General features: G+C 44.0%; 1 protein-coding gene across 3 annotated transcripts in view; it reads left to right on the top strand.

Moving 5' to 3' along the window:
* Positions 1-13,508, top strand: part of LOC149286368 (uncharacterized) — a 142,889-nt gene extending 129,381 nt beyond the window's left edge. For all 3 annotated transcript variants that reach the window (XM_089494147.1, XM_089494149.1, XM_089494148.1), the window contains one exon: positions 12,402-13,508. In XM_089494147.1, coding sequence (XP_089350273.1) covers positions 12,402-13,051 — 650 coding nt within the window. In that variant the 3' untranslated portion in view covers positions 13,052-13,508. The remainder of the gene's footprint in view (positions 1-12,401) is intronic.
* The last annotated feature ends 11,103 nt before the right edge of the window (positions 13,509-24,611 follow it).

The following is a 24,611-nucleotide window of genomic DNA, read 5'->3' as shown; positions in this document are numbered from 1 at the left end:
ATTTCACAAAGTTCTAGTAAACAACACATACACACACAGTTCCCATAAAAAGGACTCACTTGCGCACTGTGTGTCTGAGGTCTGGAAATCTCCCTTCCACCTTCTGGGAAGACAATGCTGTTAGAGAGCGAATTTGGGGCTTTATGCCTGCAAAGCATGGGCTCAGTCTCTCAGCTGCAACCCTTCCACACAATCCTGGACTGAAACATTTAAACAAAGGTCCTCTTTCAGGTCCAGGAATAAAGGCCTACCTTCAGTAGAAAGACCCTGATTCCTGCAGCCCCAGAAAGGGCTCTTCTGTAGTCCTTTATGGTCGGAGCTTCCCTGGGTCAGAGGCCGTCTCCTCAGCCGTAGAGAAGGGTTGCTCTGAGTGCGAAGGAGGAGGAGGTCCAAGGGCTGAGAGAGGGAAGGCAATGGGGAAAGGTCAGTGCCAATGGCCATGGAGGGCAGAAGGTGACAATGCCTAGGAAACTCCTCTGAGTCCCAGCCAGTCTAGGAATGAGTGGCAGGAGTGAGTCCAGGGGGCTGAGGGGGTCTCCTTTCCCAAAGGGGAAGGCAAGGACCGGTGGGACCCCCCCAGCTAGGGCCCAAAGGGAGGGTCTCTGTCCCAACTCTCTCTCCCAGCCAACAAAGCCCAGCCTCCCCACTGGCCCTGAGTCCCCAGAACATTATTCCCCACAGTCACAAGCAGCACAAAATGGCCACCAGAACACAAAATGGCTGCCTCTGCCTCAGCGCTTGGCAGTTGTCAGTTTGAGGCCTTCAGGGAACCCAAAATGGAGGATGAAAGGGCCTCAAAGTCGGAAGGGCCCCAAACAGGATTTCTGATCCTAAAGAAAGGTTTTCCTGATCGCACCCGATGGCTGTGAGAACACAAAAAGTCCCCAAACAGTCCCTTATCCTTGTTTGTTTGTTTATATGTTTGCTTGTTTGTTTCATTCTTGATAATATGAGATGGTCTGGTCTTCCTTCTTGCCTGAAAATCTATTAATAAGGAAACTGGGGAGACATTTAAAAACTCCCAAAGGAGCTCCTTTTGGCCTTTTTTGGGGAACAAGCCTCCTGTTAGAAGCCAAAACCCAATGTTTGTGAAGAAGAAGAATAAGGATTGTATTAAAACTATCCTCCCCATTTCTGATCCCTTTTAAAACCCATGTTCCCCAGAAGGAGAAGAGCTCTGAAATAAGAAAACCCTCTCAGAAAAGAGACACAAAAGACTCACAAAGAGACACACTGCCTTCCTTTTGGCCCAAGGAGCCTGGCCTCCTTCTGACTCTGGAGCCTCAGGAGAGAAAGAGGTATCTCTGTTCAACTGAGGCCTCAGAGAAGGTTCTGGAACATTATTCCCCACAGTCACAAGCAGCACAAAATGGCCGCCAGAACACAAAATGGCTGCCTCTGCCTCAGTGCTTGGCATTTGGCAGTTTGAGGCCTTCTGGGAACCCAAAATGGAGGATGAAAGGGCCTCAAAGTCGGAAGGGACCCCAAATAGGATTTCCAAACCTTAACAATACCTAAAATGCCAAACAAAAAGAACAGTCCCAGAGTTCCATGACACTGAGCCATGGCCATTACAGTGCTTCAGAGCAAGAAGGCCTAGTGACAGTGGCATTAATGATGACTAAGGTCTGGCGGCAGCTCCATCCCCCCCAGGCCTGATATCATCATCATCATCATCATCATCATCATCATCATTGCTACAGCATGAGAGCAACCATTAAAATCATTGAAATCCCTTTTGGGGAGCCCCACTCTCCCACCTTCAGAGAGACTGGGCCTTGCCTAGAAGGGCTGCTGGGCCTCCTTCCTCCCCACCTTAATGGCAGTGGCCAAAGGAAAGCACCAGCAGCAGTAGGCCCAAGCCAGGCCCAGCCAGACCTCAGGGCAGCAGTGAAGCCTAGTGGTTCCAGGCCTTGTCTCTCTGCTGTCGCTTCACTCCCCTCTCTCTCTCCTTCCTTCCTCCCTTAATGTCTCTCTGTCTGTCTCTTTCTCCCTCTAAAACTCTCCTCATTCTCTCTTCCGCACACAGAGCAAAATATAGAAGATGATGCTCCGCCTCTCCTTGAAGCTGGCCAATGGGGGCTGAGCAGCTGGAAGACCCCACCCACTGCCCCAGACTCACATTTTGCCTTCTGGCAGCCATTTTGTTATCTGGCAGCCATTTTGTGTGCTGCTTGTGACTGTGGGGAATAATGTTCCAGAACCTTCTCTAAGACCTCAGTTGAACTGACCATTGGCTTCTCTTTCTCTCCTGAGGCTCCAGAGTCAGAAGGAGGCCAGGCTCCTTGGGCCAAAAGGGAGGAAGTGTGTCTTTTGTGTCTCTTTTCTGAGAGTGTTTTCTTACACAGCTCTGCTTCCTCTGGGGGACATGGGTTTTAAAAGGGATCAGAAATGGGGAAGATAGTTTTAATACACCTCACAAACCACTCTATGATATTGTGTAATAGAGCACCACATTCAAGACATATTAGTTCAAAACCACAATCATATCCCCTGTCCAAGCAAGAGGTAAACTACAAAGTGCCCTTCCGTTACCCTTCCGAATAGATGGGAATTGAATCCAAGGCAAGTCACATGATGCGGATTCAGGCAAAGCGGAGCGAGTGCAAATTGTATCACCACACGGTGCATACCATTCAGATTCAACGATTTTAACTGGGACCCTTGCGCATGCTCAGTGGGGGTCTGAACGCATCCTGAACCTTTGCACTTCCGGGGTGAAGAAAGGAGCCTGGTTCCACTTTCACCTGAATGCTAGCCTCACCTGAATGACAGCTGCACCTTTCTTCCTCCCTTCCATTTCCCCATCCCTGGCAGCCAAATTCAGAGCCCCCACCCATTTCAGCCACATCTATATCTATCCTCCTGTCATTCTCCTCATCTATTTCATCTACATCTCTCCTTCCCTTCGTAACAGTTGCCTTCTCTTAAATTGCATCCACACTGAGGAGATAATCTGGTTTAACTCCACTTTAACTGTCCTGGTTCAGTGCTATGGAATTCTGGGAACTGTAGTGTCCTGAGACATTGAGCCTTCTCTGCAGAGAGCTCTGGTGCCTCAGCAAACTAATTTAATTAATGAATACAAATTAATCAGATGCAACTGATTGGGGTAACTTCATTAGACTTTATTCCCAAACTAGATTAGGTTCATGGTATGATAAAATACGGCCATACCTCCTCATTTACAAATTTTATGGTTTAATTCAAGCCATCTATACAGATTTTGAGATTATATTATAAAATATTACATCTGTTTAACAAACTTTTTACAGTTAACTGCTATTAAGAGACAAAGCTATGAGAATCTAGGATATGGGGTGCACTATAAACCTTTTAATAAATGAACAGGAATTGCAATCCTATTTATACATATTATCAGACATAACTCCAGATAATGTTAGCCTTTTGGATGCCAGAAGGTTCCTCTCATTCTTCAGAGCAAGAAGCAACACTTCAGCTGCCTTCTAGAAGATAAAGCAAAAAGGCTTCCAAAAGAACTAAAGCCTTGGGCAAGTCACACTCTCTCAGCCTCAGAGGATGGCCATGGGAAACCCACTCTGAAGAAACCTGCCAAGAAAACCCCTTCAGAGACTCCCATAAGGTCACCATAAGACCTGGAAACAACTGGGAGGCAGACCCCAAGAACAACATTGGAAATAGGTGCAAGCCTTGCCTTGGGAAAGTGTAATGACTGGGCTCCAGTCAATGGAGGTCTTCTTCAGGCAGTAAAGAGAGGTTTATGCAAATGCAGAATGACATCACTGCTATGGAAGGCTCTCTTGACCAATCAGAGAGCAAGATGAAGCTTCTTCTGGAAGCTTCCGTGACAAGGAGATATAAGGCCTGAGAGACCAAGAGACAGTTGGGGGAATTGTGTCGGTTGGAGATAGAGAGAGAGAGAGTTAAAGAGCGGATCTTGGAAGTTAGTCTCAGAATTGGAGGTTTAGGTCTATTTTTTATTTTAATAGATTGTATGAATTGAATATTATATACTTACAAATATTGTTCCTGCAAGATTCTTAATATCTTGTAGGACTTATATTTCAGTTATATTTTGTTATTTATAGTAAATATCTCCTTGGAGTATCTACTACTCATTGCTCCTTTTACACGTGTCTTGGATCAGCTGATGCTTGGAAGATCAGTAAAGAAGAAGAAATAAGGTTCCTTAACTGGTCCCAGTGAAGGTTAAGGGAAACCCTTTTATAATTCACTGGATGGAGGCAGAGAGATTTAAGGAAGTTAAGGGTCTGCTGGGCTAAGAGCCATAATGTCTAAATGTCTAATTAGCAATTTGTAATCCACTCTGATAACCTTTTGGCTGAAGAGAGGGCCATATTATTATTATTATTATTATTATTATTATTATTATTACAGGACCGCAGTTTGGCTGCTTGGACCACCGGAGATCATCACAGTGAGTCAGTTGGAAAAGCCCATCTCACTCCAGAAAATAAAGGTACTTAAGGAGTTTGCACTCTACGTCTTTCTGTAATAATAGCTACAAAACTGATAATAGCATTTGGGACATTTAGTCTTTTAAAAACAAATATTGCAGATTTAAATGCTGCTTTAAAACCTCTTTCCATCTGCCAGCTTTGCTCTGGTTTTGGGGGGAAATGAGAAAGTATTGGGAGGGAGGGACTGCCAACAGAATTAGGAGATGCATTGCAGGCTATGGAAACTTTGCAACCAAGAAAGGTCCAAAACACACGGCAGAAATATTCCAGTTTGAGAGCGCTTTAAATGCCCTGGCCCAGTGCTAGGGAACCCTGGGAACTGGAGTTTATTGTGGCACCAGAGCTCTCTGACAGAGAAGGCTCAATGTCTCACAAAACTACATTTCCCAGAATTCCCTAGCACTGAGACAGGGCAGTTAAAGCGGTCTCAGATTGGATTATTGCTGCAGTGTGTTTTGGATTTAGGTGATCCTTGGCAAGTCACACTCTCTCAGCCTCAGAGGATAGCAATGGCAACACATCTATGAAGAAACCTGCCAAGGAAACCCGATGAGTTGCCATAAGTTGAAAACGACTTAAAGATACACATGAAGAACATAAAAAAGTCTGCAATTATTTCCCAGGTTGTACATGGGAATGGGAGGCAGTGAGGTGCAGTGGTTTGAGTGTTGGGTTACAACTCTGGAGGCCAGGGTCCAGTGTCCCACTCCTCCATGAAACCAGATGGGTCCCTTGGGCAAGAAGCCACACTCTCTCAGCCCCAGGGAAGGCAATGGCAAACTTCCTCCGAACAACTCTTGCCAAGAAAACCTCAGGAAAGGCTCCCCAGAAATCGGCAATGACTTGGAGCCACTCCACAAAAAAACTACAAAGCCTCAAGAAAGGGACAGCGTGGTTCAGTGGCTGGAGCATTGGACTATGACCCTGGAGCCCAGGGTTCAAATGCCCTCTTGGCCATGGAAACCCACTGAGTGACCTTAGGCAAGAAGTCATACTCTCTCAGCCTCAGAGGGAGGCACTTGCAAAACAACTTGAAAGCACACAAACACAACAAGAGCAGTAACACCATTAACACAAGGCAGCTAGGGAGAAAGAAAGAAAGCTATTGACAATGTGTCTGGTCAAGAAGACATGGGAGTTATAGTCCTTGGTTCAGAGGGATTGGAGGGGCCTTATTGCAGGGCAGGACCCCTCCTCTCTCTGGCCTTGTGGATGCTGGGAGTTCCAGTCCAGGAAATACACTTTAAATCCCATTGGCAACAGAAAAGGCTAGTACTGCCTTTCAGATCCAGTTTGCCCCAAATCCTTGATGAGGCCAGAAACCCCTTTGTTAGGATGCGAACACTGAATATCCCAGGAAGGCTGCTGCAAGGAGCACAGAGTGAGACAGAGACAAGGAGGAAAGGAGGTAGGGAGGGAGGAAGGGGAGCGACAGCAGAGGGACAAGGCCTGGAAGCAATAGGATTCCCTGCTGCGGTGAGGTCTGGCTGGGCCTGGCTTCGGTCTAATGCTGCTGCTTTGCTTTGGCCACTGCCACCATGGAGGGAGGAAGTAGGCCCAGCAGGTCTTCCAGGCATGGGCCACCCTTTCTGAAGGCGGGAGAGTGTGATTCCCCAAAGTGGAATTTTAATGCTATTAATGGTGGCTCTCACGCTGTAGAAATGTTAGCGGTGGGGGTGGGGGTGATGATGATGATGATGATGATGATGATGATATCAGGCTGCCACCACACCTTAATCACCATCACCCCCACCCCCACCACCCCCACTAGCACAGCTCCAGCATTCCTGTTTTACACCCATGCAATTGCCATGGCTCAGTGTTATGGAACTCTGGGAATGTACTTTTCGTTTGGCATTTTAGGTGTTGTTAAGGTTTGGAAATCCTGTTTGGGGTCCCTTCTGACTTTGGGGCCCTTTCATCATCCATTTTGGGTTCCCAGAAGGCCTCCAACTGCCAAGAGCTGAGGCGGAGGTGGCCATTTTGTGTTCTGGCAGCCATTTTGTATGCTGTTTGTGACTGTGGACAATGTTCCGGACCTTCTCTGAGCCTCAGTTGAACAGAGGCTTCTCTTTCTCTGCTGAGGCTCCAGAGTCAGAAGGAGGCCAGGCTCCTTGGGCCAAAAGGAAGGAAGTGTGTCTCTTTGTGTGTCTCTTTGTGTGTCTTTTGTGTCTCTTTTCTGAGAGGGTTTTCTTATTACAAAGCTCTGCTCCTTCTGGGGAACATGGGTTTTAAAATGGATCAGAAATGGGGAGGTTAGTTTTAATATAAGACTTATTCTTCTTCTTCACAAACATTGGGCTTTGGCTTCTAAGAGGAGGATTGCCTCCCAAAAAGCCCAAAAGCAGCTCCTTTGGGAGGTTTTAAAAGTCTCCCCAGTTTTCTTATTAATAGATTTTCAGGCAAGAAGGAAGGAGACAGACCAGAATAACTCATATTACCAAGAATAAAAGAAACAACAACAACAAAAATAAGGATTAGAGACTAAAACAAACTACTTATTTTTTTAAAGGAAAACCACTATTAGGAGGGTAAAAACAAGACATGGGTGCTTCTACCTTTTTACAGCTGATTCAGAAATAATCCAGTTCTAAAGTGTGTTAATTCTTCTGGTGCAATCCTATGGAATCCTGGGATTTGAAGTTTGTTGTGGCATGAGAGCTCTCTGGCATAGAAGGCTAAATGTCCAAAGGTAAAACCCCAGGATTCCATAGCACTGAGTGGTTAAAGAGGTGTCAAAGTGCTTTATTTCTATAGTGCGGATGCAGCCTTCTTGGGAAAGGGACTGATGATGGGGAAAAGCATCGGGGAACTATGGAAGTTTCAGCAGATTATTTATTTATTTATTTATGATGCACTCATTTCACATCTATCTACGGGGACATAACCAGGGCCCTCTCCAATTCCCCATCCCCTAATCCCCCACCACTCTAAGAAGGCATGGAGTATCTGTTGTGTAGGGGAGCTGCAGGGAATCTATGCTAGGTCCAGTGGGCTTTGTTTGGTGGAGAAGGAGGAAGGTTATACCCACCTCTCCGTTGGCCCAAAGGAGGCATATGTCACCTGCGTATGTCACCAGCACGATGCTGTTCTCTGTGTCTTTGAGTGCTGCTGGGTTTCTTGCCAAGCCAATCCTAACCCTGGGCCCTTTTCTCAGGAACTTCATCTCGGCCTCCTTGTACCCGGCTTTGGGGCCTCTCTTCCTGGAAGTGACCAAGTGCAAGACCACCAGGACCCCCTGCCCACCTGATGGCTGACACAGAGGCCAAGCGGAGGGAGTTGGGCTCCAACAGAAAGAGGCTGCCGAGGTACAACAGCTCTTTGGTGAGTCACTATCCTAATAACTTCATCTGTGTCACTTCTGGGCCAGTTTATGAAAGGAAGCAAATAAAATACTGTCTGAGTTTGGCAGAGACAGTCCTGGTTAATCCTCTGTCACCCCACTTTTCCAGAGAACTTTAAAAATGTCCCGGTTGCTCTCTCTTCCTCCAATTTTCCCCTTTCTCAGCTCACTTCAGTTCCTGAGTGCCATTGAGTTTGCAGCCCATCAACTCAAAAGGAGGGAGAGGAGAGGAAAGAAGGAGTATATGGCCCTTCCCAGGAGGCTGAAGCAAAAGGAAACTCCTGTGCCCTTCCTAGCTTGTGTGATCTTCCTCATAAACAACTTTGGCCATCTTCACTGCCTTCTGGGTTGCTTGTCCACATGTGTCTTGCTTTTCCAATCTGTGAAATGTTGGGGGCTATGGGAGAAAATCTCTGGATCTAAATATGGGGTGGGCCCAGTGGCCCTCAAGGCCAGAGTACTCCCCAGAACTGTTATTAAAAATGACGTTTGCCTCTCAAATGTGGCAAGAAATGTCTAAATGCACCATAATTCTTTGGTGGCTAAATGTATTGTACGTGTTGGGATAGTTAGTATCCTAATCCATCATCAATATCCCATGGCCTAAATTATATTGTGTATTATATTGAAAAGATTTAAGACAAACTGGATTTCAAAGGCAGTAGCTTTTTTCTTGCTGACAGAATTTAAAGTTTATTTCCTGGACTGAATTCTGAAGTGATGAAATAATATTTGGATGCACCATGTGCTTTCCTCCCCTTTTTCCTTAGACACTCTCTGGATGAGGGCTGTTTTCTGTTGCAGGTGACCTTTGCGGATGTGGCTGTATATTTCACTGAGGACGAATGGAAACTGTTGACGAAGAAGCAGAGACTTATGTACAATCATATAATGATGGAGAATTATGAAAACGTCGCCTCTGTGGGTAAGGAACCGGAATCCACTAGCATTATAGAATCATAGAGTTGGAATAGACCACAAGGGCCATCAGGTTCAACCCTCTTCTGCCATGCAGGAATACACACTCTAAGCATCATCTAGCCTTTGTTTAAAGACTTCCAAGGAAGAGAATTCCACCAACTCTAAGGAAGTACATTTCACTGTCGAAGAGTTGTTAATGTCCCAAAGTTCCTCCTAATGTTTAGGTGGAACCTCTTTCTCTGTGAATTGCATCCATTGTGGTGTCTCTTTTTCTCTGTAGCAGCAGAAAGCAAGCTTGCTCCATCCTCAATACGACCCTTTCCAATATTTAAACATGGATATCATATCTGCTGTTAATTTTCTTTTCTCCAGGGTAAACATACCCAGCTCTCTAAGCTGCTCCTCATAGGGCTTGATGGTTTCCAGATCCTTCACCATTTTAGATGCCCTCCTCTGGGCATGTTCCAACTTTTCAACATCCTTTTTGAATTGTGGAGCCCAGAACTCGACACAGGATTATTCCAAGTGAGGCCTGACCAAAGCTGAATAGAGTGGCACTATTACTTCCCTTGATCTAGAAACTATACTCGTATTGATGCAGCCTTTTTAGCTGCTGCATCACGCTGTTTCCCCATGTTGAACTTGTGGTCTACTAGGAGTCCTAGATCCCTGTCAAGCGTAGTTTAATTATGATAGCAACATCTGTAGAATATTTGAATTTGTAGTTTAGTGAGGCACTATTGCACTCCACTTTATAAGGATTCTAAATATTCCATTGTAAACTGCAAATTGTCAGAACCAGCTTCTGGGGTTCATCCAGAATGGTATTGGGGTTTAGGGGGGAATTGTTAGTAGTTTAAATGCTAGTAGTTTTAAGTAGTTGGTAAGGATAGTGGGACCTAGAACAGCTTGGGGAAAGGAAGCAGTTGTGGAGGCTCTTAACTGACTGGTTTGTGAGCTTTGGGTGGCAGACATGTCCCTGAGGGGAGAGGCGTATGTGAACGGTGGACAAAGAAGGCAAGAGGTACCCGGGCTGTTTAGCAGCTGAAGGGGTAAGAAAAGGGAGGAGTGTGAAGGTAGTTAATGATGGAAGAAAAAGGTTTCAAAGCTTAAGAGACTGCTTAGACGTGTTAATGGACGCTTCTGCCTGATTTCTCAATAAACCTTTTGGTGCAAGCAAAGGACTTTCTAATTCTGAAACTTAGTTCCGCCCCCAGATATCACACCATTTCTAGGATTTGGTGGGAAGGCAGCATGGGGATTAATGCATTTCTCACAGAAATGGTATTCAGCACATCTCTGAGTAGGTTTCCTACTTTTTTTGGCCCTCTTCCAGCCTTTTGAGGCTCTGCAGAGGCTTCTTGGGGAAAAGACCTCCCTTGGCCCTGCAGTGGCTCAGAGAGGGCCCAAGAGTGTTAAAATGGCCTCCACTTCCCCAAAGGGATGCAATGGGATACTGAGGGGCAAAACATTATTCCTATTTTAAAGCAACAGAATGTGCGGTTGCCCCTGAGATACCCTGGGGCCAATGTGACCCCCCCCCCAATCCCCAACAGTAGCCCATCCTTGTCTTAGACATATTCAAGTAGACCACAAGTTGAACATGAGTCAACAGTGCGATGCAGCAGCTAACAAGGCCAATGCGATTTTACACTGCATCAATAGAAGTATAGAGTCTTAATCAAGGGAAGTAATAGTGCTACTCTACGGTGCTTTGGTCAGCTCTCACCTGGAATACTGGGCACCACATTTCAAAAATGATGTGGAGAAACTAGAGCGCGTCCAAAGGAACTAAAATGGTGGAGGGTTTGGAAACCATGCCCTATGAGGAACGCCTTAGGGAGCTGGAGATGTTTAGCCTGGAGAAGAGACGGTTAAGATGTGATATGATAGACCTATTTAAATATTTGAAGGGATGTCATATTGAGGAGGGAGCAAGCTTGTTTTCTGCTGCTCCAGAGACTAGAACATGGAACAATGGATGCAAACTGTAGTAAAAGAGATTCCACCTCAACATTAGGAGGAACTTCCTAACAGTAAGGGCTGTTTGACAGTGGAACAAACTCCCTCGGAGATTTTGGTGGAGTCTCCTTCCTTTAAACAGAGGCTGGATGGACATCTGTTGGGGATGCTTTGATTGGTGCATTGCAGAATGGGGTTGGACAGGGTAGCTAGCCCTTGTAGTATCTTCCAATTCTATGATTCTATGAATCTAGGCCTCTGGGAGCAAGGAGGGGAAGGCAGGAGCAAAGCCAGCATTGCGTAGCTCTCTGTGGACAGGAAGGGACCTCTGGGAAGGGCCAGGAGAGGGACATTGGAGATTGGGGGCAGCCACCAACCGGACAGATTTTAATAATAATAATAATAATAATAATAATAATAATAATAATAACAATAACAACAACAACAATAATATTTCCCGATGGATAAAGGTGGTTTCACAACCATAAAATAGCCACAAAGCAACAATAGCATCCAATTTACACACACTAAAACAACAAGTCGCCAAAAATTCAATTCGGGACAAATAAAAACATTGTTTAAAATGCACAATTGTGATCAGAACTGGGTTTTCCCCATAAGTTCTTTAGAAGAGGTCAGGTGGGTAAGCCTGCCGGAAGGGATCCATCTTAAGTGCTTTCTTGAAAGCATCCAAGGTGGTGTTAAGATGGATCTCCTCCGGCATGTTGTTCCATAACTTGGGGGCCATGGCCGTCTTCGCTCTGTGGAAAGTTGTTCTTAGCCTGACCTTTGGGTAATCTAATAGATTCTTCCCAGATGTTCTGAGAGTGTGGGGCGGATTGTGTAGGGAAAGGTAATAAGCAACACTTTGTATTGTGCCTGGAAGCTAATTGGCAGCCAATATAGAGATTTTAGAACTGGTGTTATACAGTCTGACCTAGATGTTCCCGTAACCAATTTGGTGCCGCATTTTGAAATAACTGAAGCTTCCGAACTTGGTACAAAGGTAGCCCCATGAAGAGAACTGAACTTAAGAACTGAGCTTGAAATCAGGCCCTTGTTTTCATACATATTAAGGGTTAAATTTAGCAATTATGAGCAATGTCTATGAAGAGAGGAAAGGGTAACACAAAAATTCCTTTTTCTCTCATGTTTCTTTTCCAACCTGAGCTTGCTTAGCTCCATGGTTGATTCCAGGGGCCCTTTGTCACTCGAAATGTTGGAGTCTGGGGAGGACACTCACAAGTGATATGCTTTTAGGGGAATTTCATACTTAGCTCAAAGGAGAGATTGAGGCAACAGTGACCTCGGGATTCATCCCAACTATACCAGGCCCAGAAGCACACAGAACTCCAGAGTCATCCCTTGGTGCCACACAGCATGAAGCATCCTCTGCAGTTAGCTTGCATCATGCCATGTGCTCTGACTCAACACTCTATGGCAGTCTCACAGGAAATGATGACACTTTTCAATTAAAATAGTTTTACATATATTTAATGGAATATTTTTCTTTGGTCGCTCCTATGAGTAAGGATACAATCATTATATGGATTTGGGGGCATCCAGAACAGAATCATGCTCAGGTCACTCACACCAACTTTATTCATTTAATCTCAAATAGGGAGGGGTGAACGTGGGGCTAAATCTTGGGGTAACACTTTCCTCTCTTAACACTGAGATTCAGTCTTGTCTGTCATTGTCTTCCTTTACAGAAGAATTGGTCAGTCATGAGAGAGTCCACACAAGAAAGAAGTCACATAAATGCCAGCATTGTCGGAAATATTTTGCTTACAAGTCAGTCCTAGTGACACATCAGAGAATCCACACAGGAGAGAAGCCATACAAATGCCAGCATTGCTGGAAATGTTTTTCTGACAAGTCACACCTAGTGACACATCAGAGACTCCACACAGGAGAGAAGCCATACAAATGCCAGCATTGCTGGAAATGTTTTTCTGACAAGTCAGCCCAATTGAAACATCAGAGAGTCCACACAGGAGAGAAGCCATATAATTGCCAGCATTGTGGGAAATGTTTTTCTTGCAAGTCAAACCTAGTAACACATCAGAGAGTCCACACAGGAGAGAAGCTATACAGATGCCAGCATTGTGGGAAATGTTTTGCTTCAAAGTCACACCTAGTGACACATCAGAGAGTCCACACAGGAGAGAAGCCATACAATTGCCAGCATTGTGGGAAATGTTTTTCTTGCAAGTCAAACCTAGTAACACATCAGAGAGTCCACACAGGAGAGAAGCCATACAAATGCCAGCATTGTGGGAAATGTTTTTCTGACAAGTCAGTCCAACTGAGACATCAGAGAGGCCACACTGGAGAGAAGGCACACAAATCCCAGTGTTGAACTAATAGTATTATTATTGTCAAGAAGGAATACAAAAAAATATTTTCAATCCTATGGTGCTAAGAAAAGGCCCTTGTGATTTTGCTTTTAAGGTTTGTCTGTCCATATGTCTATGTTTTAAGGTTGCATTTTGTTAAGGTTTTCATTGCTAATTGTATAGATAATTACTTTGGGTTGTAAATTTGGCTGGGGATTGTGGGTCTTGGTATAGGTTAGGTAGATGGGGGGTGGGATTTGTTGCCACTGGCTGGAATAGTTATGGGAATGATAACTTTTGCAATCAGATGTTGGCTGAAGAAAGTTGGGGACAGATATTAACAGAAAGGGCTAGTTTCTGGGAATGGCAAAGTGGACCTTGTTACCTGTGGGGCATGGACTGTGGGAACTGGAGTTGGGGGCTAGGATTGGAAGAGGGTGATATTTAAAGTTTTAGAGTTTTAATGTATTGTTTGGATTGGAGTGGGCTTAAACACTGAATTTCTATGTGTTCTCAATAAAGTTCTTTGCTGTTTCAACACACTGGACTCTTTGATGCACAGAAGTTCTGAATTTGCCCAAAACTGACCCTTTCTTCTCTCCTCAATCCTCAGCTCCATTCCCAGCCATCAGAACAGCAGAGGCAAACACACACACAAACACACACACAAATATACAGGGTACACAGAGAGCTTTATTTCCAGCTACAGCCTTTCCTTCCTGAATCCAGTGCTGCACCTTCTGGCAATTCCCTGGAAACCTGGGAACTAGGTTTAGAGGTCCTCCCTTCATTCCAAATGCCACTGCCCTGGTCTTGAAGGGAGAGAAGAACCAGCAGTACCTGCTTGACTTGATCCCCTTCCCACTGCCATTCACTTCTCTTTTGTGTCGTGTCTTTTTAGACACGAGGGGCAGGGAATTGTCTGATTAACTATCTGTAAGCTGCCCTGGGATCCTTTGTGGCTGAAGAGAAAAGAATAAATACTCTAAATAAATAAATATACAAAAAAATAACAAACAAGTTTCATTTATATACCACTTCATACCACGTAAGCAATGTCTAAGTGGTTTACAACTGTAAGCTAATTTCCCCCCAACAATCTGGGTATTCATTTTAGCAACTTCAGAAGGATGCAAGCCTGAGTCGAGCTTAAACCCTTTTGCTGATCTTGAAATTACAACCTAATGGTTTTTGAGTGAGTTGCTGCAGTACAGGCATTTAACCACTGTGCCACCAGGGCTCCTGGTTATAGCATTAGCAATATAGCATGTACATTTCTGTACCGCTTAATCAGTGCACTCAGCACTCCCTAAATGCTTTACAATCTGTAAGCCAATTGCCCCCAACAAGCTGGCTACTCATTAGACTGACCTACGAAAGGATGGAAGGCTGAGTGGACCTTGGAGCCTTGCCTGGGATCAAACTCACAACCGTGGCTGCAGCACTGACATTTAACCACTGTGCCACCAGTGCCCCAGATACTCCACCATCTTCTAGTCTAGACAATTCAACATCCCCCTTACTTTCTTCTCTGCGTGGCTAATGTAGTATTTCATTGTTGTATGACCTTTAAGCCAAATAACCAGAGTACAATATTGCTGCAAACTTCATTTAATTACAAAATATAACACAGTTGGAATATTCTGAAGAAGTTGAATAAGAAAATCAGATTACATCGTAATGTTTACAGACTCGAGTCTGTCATTGTCACATCATATACATGTTGTTAACTGCCCTTAAACTGCTCCCAAGGCCCCCGACTCATGCTGGCCCTGTGGATGAGACATCTCCAAGACCCCTGTCCTCCATTGCTCTGCTTAGGTCCTGCAGATTCAGGTCCGATTATTGACTCTACCCATTGGGCATGCGGTTTCCTCTACCTTCTATCTTTCCTAGCATCATTGTCCTTCCTAATGAGTCATGCCTTCTTGTGATGTGTCCAAAGTACGGCAGCCTCAATTAAGTCCTCTTGGCTTCCAGAGAGAGTTCTGTCTTGATCTGCTTTAGAACCCATTTGTTTGGCTTTTTGGCTGTCCATGGGATCCTTAGCACTTTTCCCCACCATCGCATCTCGAATGAGTTGATTTTCTTCCTCTTGGCTTTATTAACTGTCCAGTTCTCACATGTGTATAAAGTGATGAGGAATCCCATGACTTGGATGGTTCTAGTTTTAGTGCTCAGGTGTTTAGGATCTCATCTAGTGCTTTCATCGCTTCCCTCCCCATTTCTAGTCTTCCTCTGATTTCTTGACTGCAGTCTCCATTCTGATCAATGCTTGATCCAAGGTACAGGAACTCTTTAACTGTTTCGATTTCCTCACAGTCTAAGTTGAATTTATGCAGCTTCTCCATGGTCGCTATTTTTGTTTTCTTTATTTTCAGCAGTAATCCTGCCTTTACACTTTCACATCAGCCCTTTTCACATCATATACAAACAGTTACTCAAACATCTAAGCAAAGGCCTGACTTTCAGTGTCACACCACTGATCACAACACACATAGTGGTTTCATGGGCACATACATGTCATCACACACCTCATCCCTTTGCTGTTTTGCTTCTTTGTGTGTGAGGATCTGTTTCTCTCACAATTTTTCTTCCTCTCTGATTTTTCTCTTTCTATCCCCATGGCTTTTCTCTCTATTAATCTCCCACTTCACTTTCTCTCTTTCTCTCTCTCCTCTCCCTCCATATTTTCCTTTTGTATGAGAAAAAAAGAAACTACGTTCCTGGCACTCTAAGACTTATCCCTCCCTCACAGACACACAAGTCATTAAGTGCATGTCTGCATCCATTTGAAAAAGGGTCAATATACCCACTGCCCCCCCCCCCCCCCCAAATGTGGCAGATTTCAGGCGTATGTAATGAGAAGTAACATCCTCGATAAGGACATCACACATTATAACCTTCGTAGATCAGAGAGTGAGCTGGTTTACACAGAATTCAACCCCATTACATGAATGAGCCACATTTTCTTTCTTTAATATGTTTATTGCACTTACATTCCTGCTTTTCTCCCAAAATGGGATACAAGGTGGCTTACAATAATTTTTAAAATGTTCAAGTAAAACCTTAATTTACAAAAGCTATAAAGAAATTAAGTGTCAGCATTGAAAACATGACTAAAACACTAAAAACAAAAACGTATTTAAAACAGTTTTTATATACAGTATTAATCTACAGAGAGGGAGCATACCATGTCACACACTGCAGCTCCATAGTAAAAATCCCCAAGCCTGCCCAAATAGAAATGTCTCCATCTGCCAGAAGAAAGACAGGAGGGAAGGAGCCAACCGGACTTTCTGTGGAGCCAAGTCCTATCTATTGGGAGCAGCCACGGATAAGGCTCTCTCCCGAATCCTTACTAACCATGTCTGTGAGGATGGTGGGACTGTGAGGAAGCCCTCCCTTTAGATGTCAATGCACACCTTGGTTTATAGAAAGAGATACGACCTTTCCAGTATTAAGAACAAAAGCTTTAGCTCACACATGCAGTTTCCCATCTCCACTCCTGCTTTTTCATACATTGGAAGAAGAGATGGGTCATTTCTTCTATGAACTTAAACAGATCTCTGTGACATCCAAACATGAACAGTGGGATTTCCCTAAACGCAACTTGATGAAAACCAACCAAATATGAACTAAGGTATCAAATCTTGGTTTGTTTTAACCAGAGTTTACCCATAAAAAGCAACACTGTGGCTTCTCCAAGGGATTCTTTCAAATTGAGTAGCTAGAGCGAATTAGTTTGAGTCTTCATACTATCATGGGGAGGAAGGAAGCCTCAGATCTGACCTAAATGCATTGCTGATCACTTCTATCCTGACGGTCTTCAATAAAGTTCTTTTGTTTTTTCAATTAAAAAGAATTGGAAGCAAATGCTTTCAAGCCCCTTCTCCAGCGAGCAAAAAGAGGAGGGCAGAGTATGAGAGCTCAAGGCTCATATACTATTCATGTCACAAGAAACCACGGTTCCTCATTACAATAATACCAGGGCAGTATGTACATTAGATAGGGCTTTAAGCACCAACTGCTGAAAAACACACTCAGTAGCACATAGAAGATATAAGGGAAACTGTCGCATGGAGCAGGTCAGTGTCACAAAGTGTGGAAGAAGACAAAATGTTTTATATACTGCCTCATATGGAGATCTCTGGTCAGCTATATCAGTAACAGACTTCCCTCGGGTGATATTCTCCTGGCATTTTTGGACTACAAATCCCTATCATTTCCTATAGTGGAATGATAGACACAAGTTACTGTTCAAAATATCTAGAAGATTGGGGAAAGCTCTGGCTGACTTTTCAGGGACAGGGATAGATCTTTCTTAGCTTCCTTACCACATAAGATCCTACACAAAAACTGAACACAGAACCTCCTACATGCAAAGCATGAATGCTGTCAGTGCATTATAGCACCTTTCTTGCAATATGGTAAAAACACATACCAGGACTATAACTGTAGAACAGGAGACCCATGATTTGGAGGTGAAGAAGGGACACCCCTTTCTCAGCATGAGATTAGCCCACATGGACAGTAAGAAAATGCTTAAACACAGAGGTTACAGGTTTATTTAAATAGGGTACTGAAGATGTCACAAGCTTTAGGCTGAAATCATTTGTGACCACTGATGACAAGGGCAATGTCCAGCAGATGACTGACACAGGAACAGCCACATCCCACCAAATACTTTAAAGGAAGCACTAGGGGATGGGGGTGGATAATTACTATTCCGAGAATACAGTCATTCATTCGCTGCCACCCACTGACCACAATTTTCTGCATGGAATAGAATTTGCTGGAAATACAAAACACAACACAACAGTGATTCAACAAAACAATGATGAAAAACAGCAAAGAGAAAACCAGAAGCAGGGAATAGACCTATGCCCAACTTCTGGCAGAGTTCTGTGAGAGATTCCTAGAGAGAACATATCAGTGGAAACCTCAAATAATGAAAGCTGCAAAAGTCAAAGCCGCAAACGTGGAGAGACATACTCCATAAAGCTAAAAAGCAGCTTCATATTTCTTTGTGCTAGAAAAGGAAAAAGTGTAGAAGGACTGTGTATCTTGCAAGTATTATATTGGCATAGAATTTTGGGGAGAAGGCGAATTTCACTGAATTATGTACAAATTGGTGTGTCTGTGAGCATGAGTGTGCACCTGTCAACTTATGGTGACCCCATGAATTTCATGCGTCTTCACAGGCAAGGAAAGACTCAGCCATGGTTTTGCTTATCCCTTCCTCTGAAATATAGCCTGCAGCACCTGACCTTGGTTGGCAGTCTCCCATCCATTACTACCCAGGGCTGACTCTGCTTAGCTTCTAAGATCAAGTGGGCATTGGTGCCTTCAAAGTTTTTAGGCCAAATACACCCACACTACAAGTGCATTCCCACAACTCTTGTGTAGCTGCTGTGTCTTCCCAGATACAGACACATCTTGGAAATCTTTGAGTGAAAGGGCAATAGATGGCATGAAGGAGAGCATCACTTTCATCAGACCCAACATGGACCCCTAAGCCTCTTCCTCATGTACTGAAGATAGACAAAATAGAATGGGAAATGGCCATAATATAGCCATAGTTCAGCATGTTTCCATTTCATTAACTTCAAAAGGAATCACTAATTATGCATTTGGGGCCTATAATTCTATGTGTACTAATCTTGGAGAAGGAAAATAAACCATAGGTTTGGACCACAGATGTGTCCCTAAACGAATCAATAGGATTCTTAACTGGATCATACAAAATAAATCTCTTACAATGCAACCATTTTCATTTCCTAGCAGCCACTCAGGCATCTTACAAATGCAACATGTTTCATTTAAAAACAGCATCAAAGAGGAAGAGTGGCGCAAACCCGACTTTGAAAGACCCATTTAGGATTAGGACAATTAAGGGAGTCCTTATATATCACCTATAATAGTATTATAATAGCTATTTCCTCCTCGTTTGTTCATTCTGATCTCAAGCCACAATCATTTAATTGTGTGTGCGTGTGTATGTATATGTCTATATGCATGTGTGTGCGTGTGTGCATATGATCTTACAATACTGTACTCCAAGCATCTGAGAAAGGCTGTATCTGCACTGCAGAGATAATCCAGTTTGGCACCACTTCGACTACCATGGCTCAATGCTATGGAATCCTGGGAAGTGTAGTTTGTTGTGGCACCAGAGCTCTCTGACACAGAAGGCCAACACAAAACTCACAAAACTATCATTCCCAGAATCCCATAGCATTGAGCCAGGGCAGTTAATGTGGTGTCAGATGAGATGATTTCTGCAGTGCAGATGGAGCTGAAATGAATCACAACCCACAGAAGTGATGCTGAAATAAAACCCTTAAGTCTTTACTTGCTTTGTTGTTATTAGCTGCCTTCGACTCAACCCCGACTCACAGCAACGCTGTGGATGAGACACCTCCAAACCCCTCTATCCTCCATTGCTCTGCTCAGGTTCTCTTGATTCAGCCCCATAACCTCCCGAATTATGTCTAGCCATTTGGCATGTGGCCTTCCTCTCTTTCTACTCCCTTCTACCTTTCCTAGCATTACTCTCCTTCTTAATTATTCATGCCTCCTCATGATGTGGCCAAAATACAACAGACTCAGTTTAGTCATTTTGGCTTCCGGGGAGATTTCAGCCTTGGTCTGTTCTCGGACCCATTTGTTTGTCTTTTTGACTGTCTGTGGTATCCTCAGCCTCTTCTCCAGCACCAGATTTCAAATGAATTTATGTCCTTCTCATCCACTTCCACTACTGCCCAGCTCTCCCAGCTGTACATGGCATCAGAGGATACAATGGACTGGACATTAGTGCTCAGTTGTATATGTTTAGACTTCAGGACCTTGTCCAGTACCTTCATGGCTACCCTTCCCATTCATAGTCTTGTTTCGATTCCTTGACTGCAGTTTCCCATTCTGATCAATGTTTGCTCCAAGATACAAGAAACCTTTTAACTTCCTCATTATCTAGGTTGGATTTATGTACATCTTCCCTAGTCATTATTTTTGTTTTCTTTATGTTCAGTAACAAGCCTGTCTTTGCCATTTCTTCCTTGACCTTCCTTAGTAATTGTTCCAAGTCCATGGTGTTTTCCGATAGTAGTATTGTATCGTCCATGTATTTTAAGATTGCTGATGTTCTTCCTCTTATCTTCCCTCCTCCTTTTCAAACCAGCTCTTCATTTATTTTCTGAATGGAAACTGAACAGTTGGGGTGATAAGATGCAGCCTTTTTCCAATTGAGAACTATTCTGTTTCTCCATGTTCTGTTCTGACAGAAGCCTCTTGTCCTGAGTACAGATTCCTCATCACGACTATCAGAGGTCTTGGCACTCCCATGGCTTTAAGGGCTTTCCATAGCCTTTCATGATCTATGCAGTCAAAGGCTTTGCTATAGTGACCAGTGTTTCACAAACTCTGTTCTTCCAAGTGGTTTGGACTTTACTGGTCAGTAAACGGGGGAGCTGTAATCCTGGGAACAAGTTTAGGAAACACTGCTATAGTCTATTAAGCACACAGTGATTCTTCCCCTGGAATGCCTTTGTACAGGCACACAACTACAAATCCCAGAATTCCATATCACTGAGAGCCATGGCAGTTAAAGGTGGACTATTTCTGCAGTGTAGATGCAACCAAAATGAATTACAACTCAGAGTTGGAAGAGACCCCAAGGGCCATCCAGTCCAACCCCATTCTGCCATGCAGGAACTCCCATTCAAAGCATCCCTGACAAATGGCCATCCAACCTCTGCTTAAAGACCTCTAAGGAAGGAGACTCCACCAAAATCTCCGATGGAGTTTGTTCTACTGTCAAACAGCCCTTTCTGTCAGGAAGTCCCTCCTAATGTTGAGGTGGAATCTCTTTTCCTGCACTTTGCATCCATAGTCCCTGGAGCAGCAGAAAAGAAGCTTTCTCCCTTCTCAATATGGCATTCCTTCAAATATTTAAACAGGGCCATCATACCACCTCTTAACCTTCTCTTCTCCAGGCTAAACATCCCTAGTTCCCTAAGTCATTCCTCATAGGGCTTCATGGTTTCCAAATCCTGTATAAATATTTATGCTTCAGATGCAAGAATGGCATTTCCTCCTCTTCTGTGAAGAACACTGCGGCATCTCAGAAGGTGATCTGCAATAGAAAATAGCCCTCATCCAGAGAGTGATTAAGGAGGGAAGCACAGGGTGAATCCCAAATATGATTTGATCCCTTCAGGATATCAATAGAGTGGGACATATTGGAATATCCTCCCTCTTTTTCCTTAGCTCCCTGGATCTTCAAGAAAGGGGTGAGAGGGAAAAGACAAGACCACAGTCTTTATTCCTGTCATCTAGATTTCTTCTGTGATGGGAGACTTTTTTAAACACATGAAAAGTTTTCCATGTAGGTCCTGACAATCTGCTTTTCTAAACTGATATAAGTCTATGGCAGCCTCTCCTAATTATCCAATTTTTACTATTTATGTATATGATTTCCAGTCTGTTTGGTCAAGTTCTTTTATCAAAAAAGGCAGAGAACTCTACAGGGCCCTCTTCCCATACTTGACAATACAAATAGGAAGACCACTATTCAGTCACAAGGAATGGCTTCCTTTTATGGTGGCTCCAAACCAGGAGCCTCATTGCATCGAAATGGATGATCAACATTGCCTCAAAGCCATGAGTGCAATGCTCTTTTAGGAACAGAAGAAGTCCTCCTGAGGACACTCTGAGGGCTGCCATTGGCTGGAATCCCAGTCCCTCCCTCCATCCCTGGCTCTGATTGGCTGGAAGTCCAGTCCCTCCTACACAGAATGACATCACTGCTACAGAAGGCTCTTTTGACCAATCAGAGAGCAAGATGAAGGTTCTTCTGGAAGCTTCTGTGAGAAGGAGATATAAGGCCTGAGAGACCAAGAGACAGTTGGGGGAATTGTGTCGGTTGGAGATCGAGAGAGTTAAAGTTAAAGAGCGGATCTTGGAACTTAGTCTCAGAATTGGATGTTTAGGTCTATTTATTATTTTAATAGCTTGTATGAATTGTATATTATATACTTACAAATATTGTTCCTGCAAGATTCTTAATATCTTGTAGGACTTATATTTCAGTTATATTTTGTTATTTATAATGAATACCTCCTTGGAGTATCTACTACTCAGCGCTCCTTTTACATGTGTTTTGGCTCAGTTGATGCTTGGAAGATCAGTAAAGAAGTAGAAATAAGGTTCCTTAACTGGTCCCAGTGTAGGTTAAGGGAAACCCTTTTATAATTCACTGGATGGAGGCAGCGTTATTTAAGGAATTTAAGGGTCTCCTGGGCTAAGAGCCATAATGTCTAAATGTCTAATTAACAGTTTGTAAGACACTCTGATGGCCTTTTGGCTGAAGAGAGGGGTATAAAAACATTATTATTATTATTATTATTATTATTATTACAGGGCCGCAGTTTGGCTGCTTGGACCACCGGAGATCATCACAGTGAATCAGTTGGAAAAGCCCATCTCACTCCAGAAAATAAAGGTACTTGAGGAGTTTGCACTCTATCTCTTTCTGTAATAATAGCTACAAAACTGATAATAGCATTTGGGACATTTAGTTTTTTAAAAACAAATATGGCAGATTTAAATGCAGCTTTAAAACCTCTTTCCATCTGCCAGCTTTGTGCTGGTTTTGGGGGGAAATGAGAAAGTGTTGGGAGGGAGGGACTGCCAACAGAATTAGGAAATGCATTGCAGGCTATGGACAATTTGTGGCAAAGAAAGGTCCAAAATACACTGCAGCAATAGTCCAGTTTGAGAGCGCTTTAACTGCACTGGCCCAGTGCTAGGGAATCCTGGGAACTGGAGTTTATTGTGGCCCCAGAGCTCTCTGACAGAGAAGGCTCAATGTTTCACAAAACTAGATTTCCCAGAATTCCCTAGCACTGATCCAGGGCAGTTAAAGCAGTATCAGATTGGATTATTGCTGCAGTGTGTTTTGGACTTAGGCGAACCTTGGCAAGTCACACTCTCTCAGCCTCAGGGAAGGCAATGGCAAACCTCCTCTGAACAACTCTTGCCAAGGAAACCCCAGGAGAGGCTCCCCAGAACTCGACAATGACTTGGAGCCACACCACAAAAAATGACAAAGCCTCAAGAAAGATCCAGCGTGGTTTAGTTGCTGGAGCCTTGGACTATGACCCTGGAGACCAGGGTTCGAATGCCTTCTTGGCCACGGAAACCCACGGAGTGACCTTAGGCAAGAAGTCACACTTTCTCAGCCTCAGAGGGAGGCACTTGCAAAACCACGTCTGGACAAATCTTGGCAAGAAAAGCCTGCGAAGGGCTTCCCTTAAGGTTGCCATAATGTCTAATTAATAATTTGTAAGACACTTTGAAACCCTTTTAGCTGAACAAAGGGGTATAAAAACATTATTATTACTAAAAGCATGCAAAAGACTTCTCTTAGGGTTGCCATAAATCAGAAACAACTTGGAGGCACACAATGACAACAAGAGGAGTAACAGCACTTACAGGGCTTATCACCCTCACAAGCCAGCTAGGGAGAAAGAAAGAAAGAAAGAAAGAAAGAAAGAAAGAAAGATATTGCCAATGTTTCTGGTCAAGAAGATGTGGGAGTTGTAGTTCTCAATTCAGAGATATTGGAGGGATCTTACTGTGATAGGGACATAATAATAATAATGCTTTCTTGCTTCTGTACTTTGCTTTGCAAAAGAATCAATAGTTACAGAAGGCCCATAGATTGAGCCTACAGAGTAAAGTGCAAATGGGCTATGCTGGCCCCCACCCTTTCTTTCTGTATGTGTGGCAGTAGTATACACACTCACATAATCACCCCCTCCTTCCTCTGGAGGGCTCTGAATACAATGGCCTGTGTTTAACCAGCGGCCTTGAAGAGCCTAGCTTAGCCAAGTACAGTTATCTGTACATTCCAGGCTCCAAGCAAGCAAGCAAATGTAATGCCAAAAAGAAAATGTAGGACATAATGCTGCATCGCTTTTGTGATTGGCTTACGCTAGGAAAAGTAGAGTTAGAAGGGCATAAAAGAAGATGGCAAGAGGCCCTTGGGGCTGCAGTTTTGATAACGCTCACCTTGCTGTGTGTGTGCGTGCTGCTGCCCTTGGCCAAGAGAATAAAGCGTTTTTTTTTATCCTAGCCAGTTCGGACTCTTTGTCTCTGCTTGTCCTCTGGCAGGCCACGGGCCTTTGGGTTCGTGGATTTGGGGTTCCCCCGCTACAACTGCAGGACATGTAGATTGTAGGAGATCCAGTCCAGGAAATGCATTTTCCCAAAGCCTAAAACCCATGAAATGGCAACCCTATACAGGGCAGGACGCTCCTCTCTCTGGCCCTGTGGATGATGGGAGATGAAGTCCAGGAAATACACTGCAAATCCCATTGGCAAGAGAAAAGGCTACTACTGCCTTTCAGATCCAGTTTGCCCCAAGTCCTTTATGAGGCCAGAAACCCCTCTGTTAGGAAGCGAACCCTGAATATCTCAGGAAGGCTGTCTATCTCCCAAGGCCCCCTCCCTCCAGGGCCTCCTTCCTCTCTTCCCCTCCGTCTCTCTCTCTCCCCTGAAGGCCTCAAACTGACAGCTGCC

This window comes from Sceloporus occidentalis, unplaced genomic scaffold (genome assembly GCF_023333645.1).
Source record: "Sceloporus occidentalis isolate IW3139 unplaced genomic scaffold, rSceOcc1.0.p SCAF_69, whole genome shotgun sequence".
Lineage (NCBI taxonomy): Eukaryota > Metazoa > Chordata > Lepidosauria > Squamata > Phrynosomatidae > Sceloporus > Sceloporus occidentalis.
The sequence above is the reverse complement of the archived record's forward strand: the minus strand, read 5'-3'. Positions and strand labels throughout refer to the sequence as shown.